Source organism: Gopherus evgoodei, chromosome 3, assembly GCF_007399415.2.
Source record: "Gopherus evgoodei ecotype Sinaloan lineage chromosome 3, rGopEvg1_v1.p, whole genome shotgun sequence".
NCBI classification, from domain to species: domain Eukaryota; kingdom Metazoa; phylum Chordata; order Testudines; family Testudinidae; genus Gopherus; species Gopherus evgoodei.
Window position 1 is genome coordinate 222165481 of NC_044324.1, and position 14465 is coordinate 222179945.

The following is a 14465-nucleotide window of genomic DNA, read 5'->3' on the forward strand; positions in this document are numbered from 1 at the left end:
GCCTTCCAGGCAGCCAGTCCCACTGGCTGAACAATTCTGTTTTGGTTCTTCTGGAATGGATTTTTTCCCAGAACTCCCTTCCAGTGAAAGATGTCAGGGTTTGGCTTTTTGTCCCAATTTGGGACTTTTCTCCAAAAATAACATTTCCCATAGGAAGGGATTTCCATTTCTTGGCCAACTGGAGCGAGGTGTGAAGTGCACATGGGTTACTCCCCTGAGATACAGATTAGGGGAGGGCTGGTAAACTTTGCTTTTCCCCTTTAATTTGCCATACTTTGCGTTTACAGCTTTCAGCCAACTCAGACTTGCACTTCAGTGAGTCCCCGTCTTAGGACTTATGTGAAAACAGAAGCTTCCAAATCTCCAAGTTGTCCAATTCACATTCTTCATTATGTTGCATGAGGGGAAGATTTAGCAAAGTATCCCACACTGACCCCAAAATCAATTTGCAAGATCAGTGTCAATTCAAACACCCAACAGGAGACTAGGAGCCAGGTTCCTATATGCAATGCTACAGTCCACAGATCTAGAAAGAAGGGGTTTGACTGCAGAAACACAAGAGGATTCTAGGATACATGACAGCACCTCCTCATCCCCACAATTCAGAGTAGGTGCCCATTTCTGACCTGAAGTTCAGATCTTTGTTCTCTTGGCACCACAGCTGCAGCTGCCCAATGTTTGAGGTAAACATGGGATTAAGGTTAAATTTCAAGCTGGGAAGAGAGAGAGAGGTGAGATGGGTTAATATACTTAGGAAACAGGACAAACAAACCTTTAAACAGAGAGAGTTTATTTAAAAATAACTGCAAATAGCACACAAGAGTGAATTCAGGTTGAAACTATGTGACCATTAACCAGATTCACAGAGGATCACAGGCCACACTCCACCACTGAGCCCTCCAACACAAGAGAGCTGCCTATGGAGCTGAAAGGGCCCTAGATGTTAAAGATACAACTGCTCATCCAAAATTTAGCCATCTTGGGAGGCAGGGGAAGAAAAACGAGAGGTTAATAGGAGCCCCATAGGGAAGGGCTATCAGCTACTGCTCTGTCACCACTGGTTGGGTTCTGTAATCCAGCCTAGCCTGGGGAGGACTAGGATGGTACCAACTCCCACAAGCCTGTTGAGAACAGTGAGGTGCTGAGCCAAATTGCAAACAGGGCCTGACTGTCCTGTGTCAGGACAGGTATAAAAAGAGCCCCTCCACCCTCCCTGCCTTGTGCATGCACCAGCTCCCTGCCATGCCCACATATGGAAACCTCTCTGAGCCATCTCAATGCTTTGGGTCTCTGTCAAAGGCAGATTCCCTCTGTCCAGCACAGGGCTTTGTACTGCTTGGGGTTCAGCCTGAAGTCAGCTGGATGCTATCTCTACAGCCTTCCCAGGGCAGGCCCAGTTTGCAGCAGTGCTCTTAATAACGAGTCTTAAGATTCTTGTTCATTTGAGAAACTCTCCCATGCTCCTATTCCAGATGTCTGCATGCATCTCTTGGCATCTCAATGGCTGCAGTTACTCTGGCTTGGACCTGGGCTTTGTCTCCCCTTCAGTGTTTATGGTCATTGAGCTGCACCTGGAAAGGGTCTGCCTTAGTTGCATCACACTTATTGGCACAAACCCTTACAGAAAGGCTTCGGCTGCAATTACGCAAACTACGTGGACCCAGGAACAACGGCAGCAGAGCAGAACTGATCGATCACCCCTACTAAGCAGCAGTTAGGAAAGTACACTGGATTTGTTTCATCTTGGCCAAAGCAGCAAACACTCCACCCACTGCGAAGCACTAGGGGAATCAAACACAGTATGCAAACAAACCCAGGAGCCTCACCTGGGGCTCAACAACCCCACCTGGAACTGGGCTCAAGGCCAGACAAGCACCTAGAACATGGGGGCGAGAGACTTGGGTCAAAAACAAAGCAGTAACCCAGGCTCTGCCATAGGGCTGGAGTCTCCTGTTGGCAGCTTTACTGGAGGGTTCTTTCTACTGAAGGCCCACAGAACATTTTCCTGTGATCTCTCTGTGTGGGTGCTGCACCTCACTGTCTCAGATCGCCATGAGTGGAGGAAGAGTTGGGAAGTGTAGAGGGAAGGGCTGCATTGCAGATCTCACTGCTGTGTATGTGCCAGGGCCTGGGCGTCTGTATGGCATACCCACTCCCTCTCGCTGCGCTGGGGGAATGATGCTGGTGATCTGAGAGGTGCGCCCGTTTCCAAGGAGCCGTTCATGCTCAGGACGGCTTCCCCTGGGGTTAGTTGCCCTTGTGTTAACAGCCCGCTGGCATCTTTAACACTGTCCCATAATGCCCTGTCTAAGCCTGCTCAGGAAGTCTAATCAGTGCCACTGGCTGCCTTTGGCCCATCTCCAGGAGGGCAAGGCAGGGGCAGCAGCTGTCCCAGCAGATGAAAAGCGGGAGGTTGTGGCATTGCAGAGCTTACTACAACCTGAAAAGGGCCAGGAGAACTTTCTGCCAGTTGGCCCCCCTGTGCTAGCCAAACTGTACCTGCAGTGATTCTCTAAGGCACCTGGGAGGTGGGTTACATTCTGTGGCCCTGGCAGGTTGGGGGGGAGGGGGCGATGGCGCATGCTTTGCCAGCCTGTGGGCGTGTGCTGTTACCTCCTGTACATAATGCAGCATTGTGTATCTCGGGGGTGGGGAGTGAAGCAACTGCTTGGCTCAGGCACCACGGTGATGGGCAAATAAGAAATGCCCACAGAGAAATACAGGAGAGAGATCTGGAAAGTCCTTCAGGATGAAATGCAGGAAGTAAGAGTCCCTGAACGTGCCAGCCCTACCGTACAACCCTTCCCCACTCTCCAGCAAATTGTCTAGCCCAACACAGGCTTCAGCATGAATTTACCCCCCTCCAAAGCACCTTAACATTAAAGCTGAGAACTTAAAATGCACCAGAGTGAGGAGAGTCAAAAGTGAAGCTCCTGAGCCCCATGGAGCTGGCTCTAGACAGGTGCCATTATCTAGGAGTTTGCAGTGTGTAATTACAGCTTGCAGCAGTATTGGGTTTCAAGAAGAAGACACTACATAGAACACAGTGGGCACCTCAAGAGGAGACCAAACACAGAGGGAATGTGAGAAAAGCAAAAATAAAACAGGGGATTCCTGAGGAAGTGAGTAAACAGCAGCACAAGGCTGCCAGTGTTTGGTACACATACATCGGGCGCGGATAAGACTCAGACAAGGAGGAGGTGGGAAGAAGATGCAGAGTGTAGCAGGAAAAGGTTCCTAACAGTGAGATATGAGGCTTAAGGGAAGTGGTGGCAGTTCCACTGCACAGGAATCCTGCCATGGGGCTTGGGGCCTGAGCCCATCTTGCCCTCTCTAGCTTCTCTTCAGAGAAAAGAGGGAGAAGCCATTCACCTCACGGAGAAGAGGGAAACCCTGAAGTGCAGCTGGTTCAGAGAGCCCCTGGAAGCAGTAGCGTTTCTCTGGGTCTGGATTGATTTGCTGCAGCATGGCAGGAACTGGCCAAGAGGAGATGTAGCCAGTCTGCATTGGAAGCCAAGGGAGAAGCAGCTGCCTAGCTGGGAGCCTCAATAGCCATTTAAGGTTTGTAATAAGGTGAGCTCTGTTCTGAACTGAATTTGTTCCTCTATAAGGAAGCAGAGGCGGATGGTGCCTTTGAACCATAATGAATATAGGGAGTCTCCCCTGCCTCTCCAGAACACTTAGATAGAGCTTGTCCCCTTCCCCACGCAAGGTGCTGGCCAGGGCCACATGTTCTGCAGCTGCAGAAGGGAGTCCCACCCAGTGCTGTGTGTTCACTTGCTATTACAAAGGCTACAGACCACTTCTCCTTGAGCAGCAGCTGCCTGTTTCCCATTGTTACTTTACAATCTCCATTGCACCATCCTCCAATATCCCCAGAAGCCTCCACATCCCCCATTAGCTTCAGAGCCAAATGATTTCCTGCCTGGCAACTACAAATCAACGCACCAAGACTAGCCCTTCATTTGGGTCCTGCCCAGTGCCTCACAACTGTGGCTATGGGGAGGCAGCTGGGCTTCTGCCCTGCCCAGAGCATGGAAGCACCTCTCCCGAATGCACAGTGGCCTGTCGCCCCACTGGCACATTGCTGGCTGCCCAGGGGCAACCCAGCGGCAGTCCTTAGCGGGAGACATGTCAGTGCTGAGAAGCAGACGCCAATGTCTAGCAGTAGCTGGGAGCCCGCCCAGGTGAGGAGGCCAATCCTACATCAGGAATGGACCAAGGGAAAGCTATGCTAGTTGTCAAGAGAAAAATAAGAGGCAGGAAGGACTGTATGGGGAAGAGAGAAGGACAAAGGTGAGCAGAGGATAACCAACAAGAGAGGGCTGGTAGCCATGAGACTCTCAGCTGCTTCAGGCCAGTTTTGCCAACTAGAATGCCAAGTTCCTTGCTCTGAGTAACAGTGTACAGTTGTAGTAACTGCTGGAGTTGCGATAGAACAAACCCAAAGGGACAAAAACTCGCCACACAGATATTCTCATTTATTCCTCCCCGTCACCCATGCCCAGTCGTACTGACCCACCGCCACTCCCGCTGCAGCCAGTCAATTGCATTACAGGATTACTCCACAGCAGGAAGTGGTATAAAGCTGCCTTGCTTAAAAATAATTCTAAACTTAGTTCCAATTGTGGTTTTTGGGCTGCACTTCAGAGGCAGGGCCAACCCCTCACACCAGAACCCAGGGGCTAGTCCCCAACAATCCTCACAAGATTTGTTAAGTATCAGAGGGTAGCTTCCATGCAAAGGTAGTTTACATGCATCTGAGGAAGTGGGTATTCACCCACGAAAGCTCATGCTCCAAAACATCTGTTAGTCTATAAGGTGCCACCGGATTCTTTGCTGCTTTTACAAGATTTGTTGTGTTTTTTTTTTAAACACACATTTGGGGTTTTCTTTGATTTCTGAGCCTTTCAGGTCACACTCTGGTGACACTTTCAAGCTGTCCCCTGCACCCATGAGGGCTAGAAACAGCTTCATTCTAAAGCTCATAACCCCATGACGCCAAGAGCTGAGGTTTTAAAGAAAACACCAAATATCATGAGACCTGCGATAGAGTGGCAAAAATTGGCAGTGCTGGTGCCTGGAGTATGGTGCCCTGCCTAGCGGAGGGAACCAACAGTCGCTCACTAGCTTGAAAAGCAGGGTCAGACCAATGAGTCTCACTACCTGGGAATATTCCATGACATGATCGAGCTGGTGAGACACAAGAGCACTCAGAAACATATCTACTTCCAGCAGAACAGCTCTCAGCGAGCTGCAGTGCTGAGATCACAGGGCAGCCTGGCTGCACTGGACCAGACTATACCCACTCCCAGGCTATGGTCCCCCATGTGCTTTAATGAGCAGGAAGAGCTGATGGAAGCCTCCTGGGCACATGCAAGAGGGACTAAGACTGCATTCAAAGTTAGCTGGGTGCCCCTGCAGGCCATAGTGGGTCCTGCTCCCGCACCCCACAGGGAGGGTGTTAATATCTACTAAAGAGAGTCCTGTGGCACCTTATAGACTAACAGACGTATTGGAGCATGAGCTTTCGTGGGTGAATATGTGCATGTGTCTGACGAAGTGGGTATTCACCCACAAAAGCTCATGCTCCAATATGTCTGTTTGCTGCTTTTACAGATCCAGACCAACAGACATATTGGAGCATGAGCTTTTGTGGGTGAATACCCACTTCGTCAGACTCATGCAGGTATTCACTCACGAAAGCTCATGCTCCAATGTCTGTTTGCTGCTTTTACAGATCCAGACTAACAGACGTATTGGAGCATGAGCTTTTGTGGGTGAATACCCACTTCGTCAGACACATGCAGGTATTCACTCACGAAAGCTCATGCTCCAATACGTCTGTTAGTCTATAAGGTGCCACAGGACTCTTAGTCTGGATCTGTACAAAGCGACAGACACAGCTACCCCTCAGATACTTGACATCTACTGGCACTTTAAGAGAAAATCGCCAACAGGTAGCAAAGAACTGCATAAAACACAAGAGAGCCTCTCCCTGCAAAGCACGGAGCTGCTGCCCATAGTGCAGCAGGGAGCATGAAAGCTAGTGCAGGGAGCACAAGCTAGACCGAATGCAAAGGACATTAGCAGATGGGGGAAGGGCCCTCTCTGCAGCAACCACAGGCTTCCAGGAAGCTGGAATGCCTGCCCCTGAATGGAATGGTCCTACGGGAGAGGGGTGGGCAGCAAGCTTGCAGAGCGGGAGGATAACTCATTGTGGGACCCCAGCAAGCTCAGTGGGACTGCCTGGCTTAGGAGAGGGCAGGACTGGGTCCGGCCTTTGTGGAACAGACAGTGTGTCCAAAGCCGCCAGGCTGGCCAGGCAGAAGCCACTCTCCTTCCAAGCCACTGCCAAATTCCCTGCCCTGGGGGCAGCTCAGACAAAAGCCAGGGGCTCCGCTGTGAGCAAACCAGCCTCCTTTCTCCCACTTCCAGACCCCTCATCAATACACTCCAGCTGGGCAAGAGGCGGCAGGGGAAGAGCAGAGGGTGGAAGGTCTCTCCCGCTAAAGGCAGGATCTGTATTGTCTAGGGAGCATTAAGGGGAGTTTAACAACCTCACTTACTCAGGAGGCATCTCCTGTCCAGCCCAGCTGCCCTGCATGTGCAGGGGTCTCTGCCAGCCGCTGTTACTCCACATCTGTGATCCATGTGGCACCGCTGCTCACGGTAATGCTGACTAGTGACGGCGAGATCTCCAGCCAGCAGGAACAGGCTGCTGCCCTTGGAGCGATAAATTAGAAGAGTTCTAATTTATTTCCCTTCAGTAAATAAGGGGTCACCGTCTTGTGAGGCAACTGGCTGCTGCGATGCCCAGAGCACATCCAATATCCCATGTGTCCAGAGCGTCCGCTGTCCCTACCATGGGCTGCAAATTGGCACGCGGTGTCCGCGAGACTACAGCTCGTCAGCTGGGCTGTGCGCAAGGGGAGCCTTCGGCTGGATATCCCCCTCCTCTTCAGGGCTCCCTTCAGCACTTGGGCCCAGGGGGCTTTTTGCTTCCTCAACCTTCTCCTTGTTTTTCTTTTTCCTCTCTGCTGCCTTCTTGTTCTTGCCATTCTTCTTCTTTGCCCTCTCCCCTGCGGTTGCTACATCTCCCTTCTTGCTGGACCATTGCTCTGCCAGGCAGCCTGTGGGGATGACATCATGGAGAAAAGGGAGCAGTGAGGCTGTCAGGTTCTCTCTCTCTCCACCCCGCGCCCCCTTCCCACTCACACTAAGAGATGGTGTTTCAATGCTCTTCAGACGCGCCTGCTGCACCCATCACCCTAGCACTGGAGCACGCGTGCTGCCTCTGCTTGGAGGCCAATGCCCCCTTGCATTTGCTGAGGTGAAACTCACTTGTGTCTTTCCCTTTCAGCACATGGTTCGCACAGAGAAACTGAGCCAGGTCTTCCTTCTGGTGATGCTTGTACCAGTCCTCAATCACGTCTTCGAATTCCTCCACCAGCACATCACACTAGCGCAGAGAGAAAGCACAGTCCAGCACCAAGAGACCTTCCTATTAACCCCACTCCCTGGGCCCCTCAACGTGGGGAGCAAGCACAGCTCCAGGATGAGCTTCCCAAAGAGGGACAGCTCGTATGCTGCAGTGAACTCTTGGAGTATGACACCCACATCCAGCCTGAGCCCGTCTTCCCAGATCTCCCCCAGCCCAGCAGCAAGAGTCTTAGACACTGCATCCCAGGCCTCCCAGCCATTACTGCACTTTGCGCTGGCGGCCCCAGTGACACTGTGCTACCCTCTGGACAGTACCTGCTTCTTGAGGTCAGCCACTTCAGCAGAGGTCTCATTCCACAGCTCATAGGGGATGTCCATCACCACCTTCACCCCCTTGTGCACCAGGTTGTGCAGGGTTTCAAATGTCTCTGACATTCCCTAAGGAGACACAGTAACCTGAGTGACCCCACCTTTGGGGACGGGCAGAATCCCAGCTCCACACATATGACTTTTGCACTAAGGGAGAGAATTCACACACAGCTCCCCTACACGGGAGCCAGCTCAGAGCCCTGCAGAAGAGGGGGTGTGGCACCAACCACCCGACCAGGAGTTGTTGGACCAGTGCAGCATGAAGGGAGAAGCCTCAGGGGCAAGTGGCTGAGCAGTCTGTTCACTTCTCAGGAGGGTGTGAAAGCCTGGGCCTTATCTGCTACCCAGCCTCCTCTGTACAGCACCCAGCAGCTCCAGTTGGACTAGGACCCTAACACTCTTGCTGCTTGACGGACAGAAGAACATGCCTGAGGAGGAGGAAGAGGGCAAGGGGAAAGCTATGACACTTGTTCCAAGTGTGTGCTTCCATGACTGAACAAACACGGACTTTCCTTCTCTGCCCCCCAAGGCGGCTAATGCGGTGGCCAATTCCTTGTCAGCATCCTGACTCTAGATGCCGGGTTTGAAGGAGCAGGGGCAGTGGCTACCTGGTTCAGTTTGGGGACGACACTCTATGCATGAGGAGCAGACAAGCCAGAGGAAGAGGCTGCATCCCTGGTGAAGTGGGAGAGGACATGAGAGGGGAGGGCGTAAAGCAGCTTGCTCTTGGTGTGGAGTCAGGGGAGGGACTCATAGGAGGGTGACAGTGTGAGCAATGGCCAGGGAAGACGGTCCTAGCAGCTCTCTTTCAAATGGCTCGTGCAATATGGGTAGCATGGAGGATGCAGTCCTTGGCAGCCCGTGAAGAGGCTTGGCTGTCTGAACAGGCAGAAAAGGCTGGATTCAAGCAGCGTTCCAGAGGAAGCAGTGGCAGGACTCAGACGTGGCCTGGATGTGAGTGGAGAGTGGACTGCTAAAGAGAGAAGCCTGACGGTAAAAGGATAAAGTCATCGTGGGGATTGACTCTAGGGCACAGCAGTACCACATAGTCCTTTGGACGGGGAAGCCTTTCTTCCCCATGGCTAAAACCCCAGCTCACTCTCTGGGCTGATGCAGTCTCTACAGAACCCTACCTCTTCCATCACAGGCATGATCCCTGGGCCCAGCCCTGAGACTGCACAAAGTGCCTTTGGGAAAGGCAAACTCATCCAAACCCAAACAGTTCTCTGGGACACTCTGCCCCCTTGTGCACAGGCCTTGCAAGATTCATGGTTTCACAGCCTTCTCTGCCACACAGAGCAGATCACACTGTTTCCCTTGAAACCTTGGCAGGTGCAAAGCCACAATGCAAATGCACAAGGGGCAGTCAAGAGGATGGGACTATCTTTAGCTTTAACATTACTGGAGTGGCACATTAACGTGGGCTGCTAGCCATCTCGACCTACACTTTTAAAATGGAATTGTTAATCTGCACCTGATCCCAAACCAGAGGCAGAAGAAGCTGCTCAGTACATACCCATTACCCACTCCCGCCATGAGAACAGGTCTGCTACACCTCCCCACCTGGCTTCTTGGTTGCATGCCACCCAGCAGCAGGGCCATGGAGAGGTGGTTACACTAACAAGCTGAGGGAGGGAGAGAACAAAGCAGCTTCCTTTAGAAGCTAGTTCTATACCTGGGAAGTCTGTTTCGCAGATGCAGACCAAGGACACAAACATGGATGCTCTTGGCAAGCCAAGGCCTAGGGGCGTCTGACTAAAGCTCCAGTCAGAGAGAACAAGCAATGATACAAACCTTTGCAAACCTGTTACTGCCCGTTCTCTCCTTGTGCAGGTTATAGTCCAACAGCCTCTTGCAGATGGTCTCTGTCACCTCGATCAGTCGGATGTCCCTGCCCAGAGGAAAAGCTGGTGAAACGGGGAAGGATTTAGTACCGCTCCCCGAGAAAGGCTACAGTCCATTAACGGGGCTAGAAAAATTCTAGCTCAAGGATTAAGGCCACTGGCTAGAGATGGACACAGGAGGAGGGAGCTGGGGAAATGGCTAGTCTCTACAGCTGCTGGGATTTCCACCAGTTTGCTGGTCCTGGGCCAGCTTAAAGGCTCCACCTTTCAGAAGGTATCGGTCTCTTGATGGCAGGTGTCTAATCAACTGGAACTCCACTGCCTGCCTGCCAACCCTCCTCCGTCCAAGTGCCGAAGGGAAAAAGATTCCTCTTCTTACCTCCACAGCCCCTGGCTACTGTAAAGAGGTGGGGGCTCCACCACTGTGCTCCTCCTATCTCCATCTGGCTATTGAAAGAGGGACAGTCTCCTCCATTACAGCTTCCTGGCAACCTCACTCCTCTCCCAGAGACTCCTGGCTACTGCAAGGGAGGTGTGGGGAGAAGATGTCTCTGCTGCATAACTCCCATCACAACCATCATTTTCTGCTTCTTATCCCATGTTGCTAGCTCCAGAGCCAGCCTCTGCTCCTGCTCAGCGCTTTGCCAAGCAGCAGCAGAATGGAAATAATATTAGAAGATGCACTTTTGCCCTCAAAGGTCTGAATAGAAGCTGTGAAACAACCAGAGTCTTGTCCACTGCACAGGAAAGCTCTGAGCAACAGATTGGAGCTGCCTGCTGTAGACTCAGGCAATTCATGTTTGGCAGATCATCTTTGCAATCTTGAGGGCTCAAAACATAATGTACAGCCCCAATCTTATACCCTAGGCACCAGACACATATTAAAGGGCCCCCATCAACTTACAATATCTCACTGGTGCCTGAAGTTGTTTACCCACTATTGTTACTTGTAACACTTACACTTTTCATTTGCCCTGGATATATTTACTTTGTGTGCAGTACACACCATGTGTACACAGCAACCTTACTGTTTCACCATAGCCAGCTTCTTCTCTCTGTATCTGTATTTCCTCTCAGTGGCCGGGGAGAAAAACATTTAAAGCAAAGAGTGGTTGTAAAACCACAGACGTTGGCAAGGGGGACTAAGGGTCTGTCTGCACTGCAGCTGGAAGTGTAATGTCAAGCTTGAGTAGACATCCTCTCGATAGCTCTGACTGAGCTAGCACACTAAAAATAGAAGTGTAACCATGGTGGTATCGGCGGGCTAGCAGCCCTGAGTACATACCTAGGGTATCGGACAGGATCATCTTTGGGGCAGCTGTTTTTAGCATGCTAGCTTGATCAGAGTTAGTGCAGGAAATCAACCCTTCAGCTCCAATGCAGACATACTTCAGGGGAAGGTAACATCTCTGGAGTTCTGAAAGTGACTAGATTTCAAGCTAACAATGTCTTGAAAAACAATTGGATTTAATTAGAAGATTAATACCATCCCACATGAATCGAACTGCCTCCTCTGACAGGAACATAAGCTGCCGAGTGATCCTGAAGTAGTAACTGCCCACACTGGGCAAACCTGGTCTGTTTATCAGCACATCCCTTCCCTCTGAGAAGAGGCGGGTTTTGAAGCATGATTGGAAGCTCACAAAGCCAAGCAGTGGCAAGCCAAGGGTGGGGAAGCTATTTCCAAAGTCAACAGGCCCTGAGAGAGCATCCTGTTAGGAGGCCCTTCCCATCTACACTTCAAGAGCTCCACCTCTGCTGTCACAGAGGGTGAGATAGGTGGCCCCTGACATTCAGGGTTCTGTAGGTTAGAGTCACTACTTTGAACCACACCCAGAAACATACTGCCAGCCAGTGCAGATCCCTGAGCAGCAGCATAGTGGGTTCCCTGTGCAAAACACCTAAGAAGAAGGCAGATGCCTTGTTTAAGCCTCAGCTCAAACTGTCTCTATGTACAACCCCCAGAGGAAACATAGAATCATAGATTATTAGGGTTGGAAGGGACCTCAGTAGATCATCTAGTCCAACCCCCTGCCCAAAGCAGGACCAATCCCCAAACGGCCCCCTCAAGGACTGAACTCACAGCCCTGGGTTTAGCAGGCCAATGCTCAAACCAATAACTGCCTTGACAAAAATTGAGATTAATAGCAATGATGACTGGCACCGCCCTACATCTGGCAGAAGAGGGTCCATGGAAGCAGAAATTCTGCAGGAACTGACGGCTTGAACTCCACCCTTGCTGAGAAAAGTCTTGTGCTGGCAAGTGGTTGTTTCAAACCTTGATTATTAGCCTAGCGACTGCCCGAGGGCTCTGATCAGGGCCATGTATTCTGCAGCAGTAATGTTCATCACAGAAATGTGCTTCGGAATCTCAGTTCTCATTTTACAAGGCTCTCTTTCCTTCTCAATTGTGAGGGCTAGAAAACTTGAAAAAGTGAACTGAATGTAACTGGTGCAGTGAGGTTTGCCCAAGGGGGCAGAGTCTGAAGTAGGTCTAAGGAAGCGCATCACTGCTCTCCCAGTGACATGTTAATCATCATTCAACTCCAGAGTTATCTTACTACTTCATCCCTGACCACTATAGCAGAAAAATCCACTAATATGGTTATCCTTCAATCCCAGGTATCCAAAACCCCAAGTGTCCGCTCCTCAGCTTACAGAACTTCCACCTTTCTATTACAACTTCTACAATGCAGATATTTGAGGCACACTAACAACTGAGTGTGTTGGGAAAGCATAAGATAAATGGAATTTAGCAGCAGTGACCCATCCATGTTGCCAACATGAATTAACTCTGGAGACGGGAGAAGCAACCTTTGCCCCCACGTGTGGTAGGTGTCCAGATCACCCCCCTTGTGAATGCTCTTTGTGGAGGTATTTATTAATCCAGAAGAGCAGCGAAGAGGTCACTGAGTGGATGTCACTGACTGATTCACTTACGATTGCGTATATTTGATTCCAGATCCCTTTCCGTCTAGAAAGCCATACTTTGTGTCAATCACCTCCTTTGTCTTCCCAGTTTCCTCAAAGGCAGATTTCAGCTCTACTGCCACATACTTACACACTGGAGAAGAGAAAACACAAACAGGTTAGTGGGCATACTGAACTGCACTGCGTTCCTAAGGAACTTGCCTGTTTTAGGTAAAGGTAGGCCATTTTCAGCAAGCAGGGCTATTTTAGAAGCAGATGCTTGGAGATAAGCACAAATAACTAAAGTGTCCTCATGTAGCTTGTTTTCAGGGAAAACACTCTATAATTATTTAACGAACAAGAAAACACACAAAACTAGACACCCCGGCTACTGTATTTGGGAGAGGGAATTTTTATTCCAGAGTTTTTTGGTTGAGAAATTAGTGAACTATTGTGCAACTGCTAACCAAGCGACAGTCAAGTCAGTGGGTGCACCAGAACTGCTCCATCACCCAGAGCAAGCAGTTCACCTGTCTCTAGATATTTCACACCACAACCTCTGTTGCTCTCCCTTCTTACACACAGACACTTTGGCCTGCTTCTTCCCCCACCCTTACCCCCCAGAATCTAGTATTCCTATTTGTTCCTCTCCTCAATCACCACCTCTTTATTGGCATGGGATTTCCCCCCCCCCCAATAAGTTAGGTCTTTCCTTTACCTTCTTGCCTAAATGCCTTGGATTGTAGACCCCCTCCCCCAAACATCTGACAGTGTGAGCCATGACCATTGGAGCAAGAAGTAGCAGTTCCCTTTTCTCACTGTGCCTTCTCCCCACCCACTACAGGAAATGTGCCTCTATGAACCACAGTGAGAGAAACCTGTGGAAAGAGCCAGAAGCCACAACTGTCAGCACGGAAACTGGTGTTCTCCTTTCCTCCAGGTTTGCCTGGGAGATCATGGACCCCTTCCCCCTATCAGATTGCTTGTCGCTCCTCTACAACGTCCACATGGGGGAATGATCGGTGCTCTTCTACCTCCCATCACTCGCCCTGCTTCTCCCAGCCTCACCCTGATCTCCCCCAGACCCCTCCTTCCCCCGACCTCCCCAGATCCCTCATCGCCCCCGACCCCAACCTGCCCCTCCCCACCTCAGCCCCCCGACTTCCCGCAGCCCCATCCCACCTCAGCTCCCCGACCCCACCCCGCCCCCTCATTACCCCCGACTTCCCGCAGCCCCATCCCACCTCAGCCCCCGACCCCACCCCGCCCCCTCATTACCCCCGACTTCCCCCAGACCCTCCCCACCTCAGCCCCCCGACCCCACCCCCTCATTACCCCCGACTTCCCTCAGCCCCATCCCACCTCAGCCCCCCGACCCCACCCCCTCATTACCCCCGACTTCCCTCAGACCCTCCCCACCTCAGCCTCCCGACTCCACCCCGCCCCCTCATTACCCCTGACTTCCCGCAGCCCCATCCCACCTCAGCCCCCCGACCCCACCCCGCCCCCTCATTACCCCAGACTTCCCGCAGCCCCTCCCCACCTCAGCCCCCCGACCCCCCCCGCCCCCTCATTACCCCAGACTTCCCCCAGACCCTCCCCACCTCAGCTCCCCGACTCCACCCAGCCCCCTCATTACCCCTGACTTCCCCCAGACCCTCCCCACCTCAGCCCCCCGACTCACCCCCGCAGACCCTTCGGTCCACAGTGACCCCGACTTCCCCCCCCAACCCCCCCTCCTCACCCTCGCACTTGCTGGGCAGCCGGACCCACTCGGTGTCGTCGGCGGCTCCGCCGGCCGGGGCCGGGCTCAGCAGCAGCAGCGGGAGCAGCAGCAGGCAGGCGGCGGGGCCCGGCTCGGCCATGGCGGAGGGGGGGGGGGGGCTACGAGGGACACGC

At 52.0% G+C, this 14465-nt stretch overlaps 1 protein-coding gene across 3 annotated transcripts; it reads right to left on the bottom strand.

Annotated features, from left to right (window-relative positions):
- Nucleotides 1–224: 224 nt before the first annotated feature.
- CNPY3 (canopy FGF signaling regulator 3) lies at nucleotides 225–14446 on the bottom strand. Of its 3 annotated transcripts, XR_003999801.1 has the most exons (7): nucleotides 14311–14446; nucleotides 12597–12720; nucleotides 9607–9703; nucleotides 7759–7881; nucleotides 7345–7462; nucleotides 6570–7133; nucleotides 225–713 (listed from the first exon to the last, which is right to left on the bottom strand). XR_003999801.1 is itself a non-coding variant. In XM_030558199.1 (6 exons), the coding sequence occupies exons 1-6, from the start codon at nucleotides 14429–14431 to the stop codon at nucleotides 6901–6903; spliced, it is 816 nt and encodes a 271-aa protein (XP_030414059.1). In that variant the 5' UTR covers nucleotides 14432–14446; the 3' UTR covers nucleotides 5819–6900. The 3 variants fall into 3 exon arrangements, 2 of the variants coding, with proteins under 2 accessions (XP_030414059.1, XP_030414060.1); XM_030558199.1 differs by lacking the exon at nucleotides 225–713 and having other exon boundaries at nucleotides 5819–7133; XM_030558200.1 differs by lacking the exon at nucleotides 225–713 and having other exon boundaries at nucleotides 5819–7133; nucleotides 14340–14376.
- Nucleotides 14447–14465: the final 19 nt, after the last annotated feature.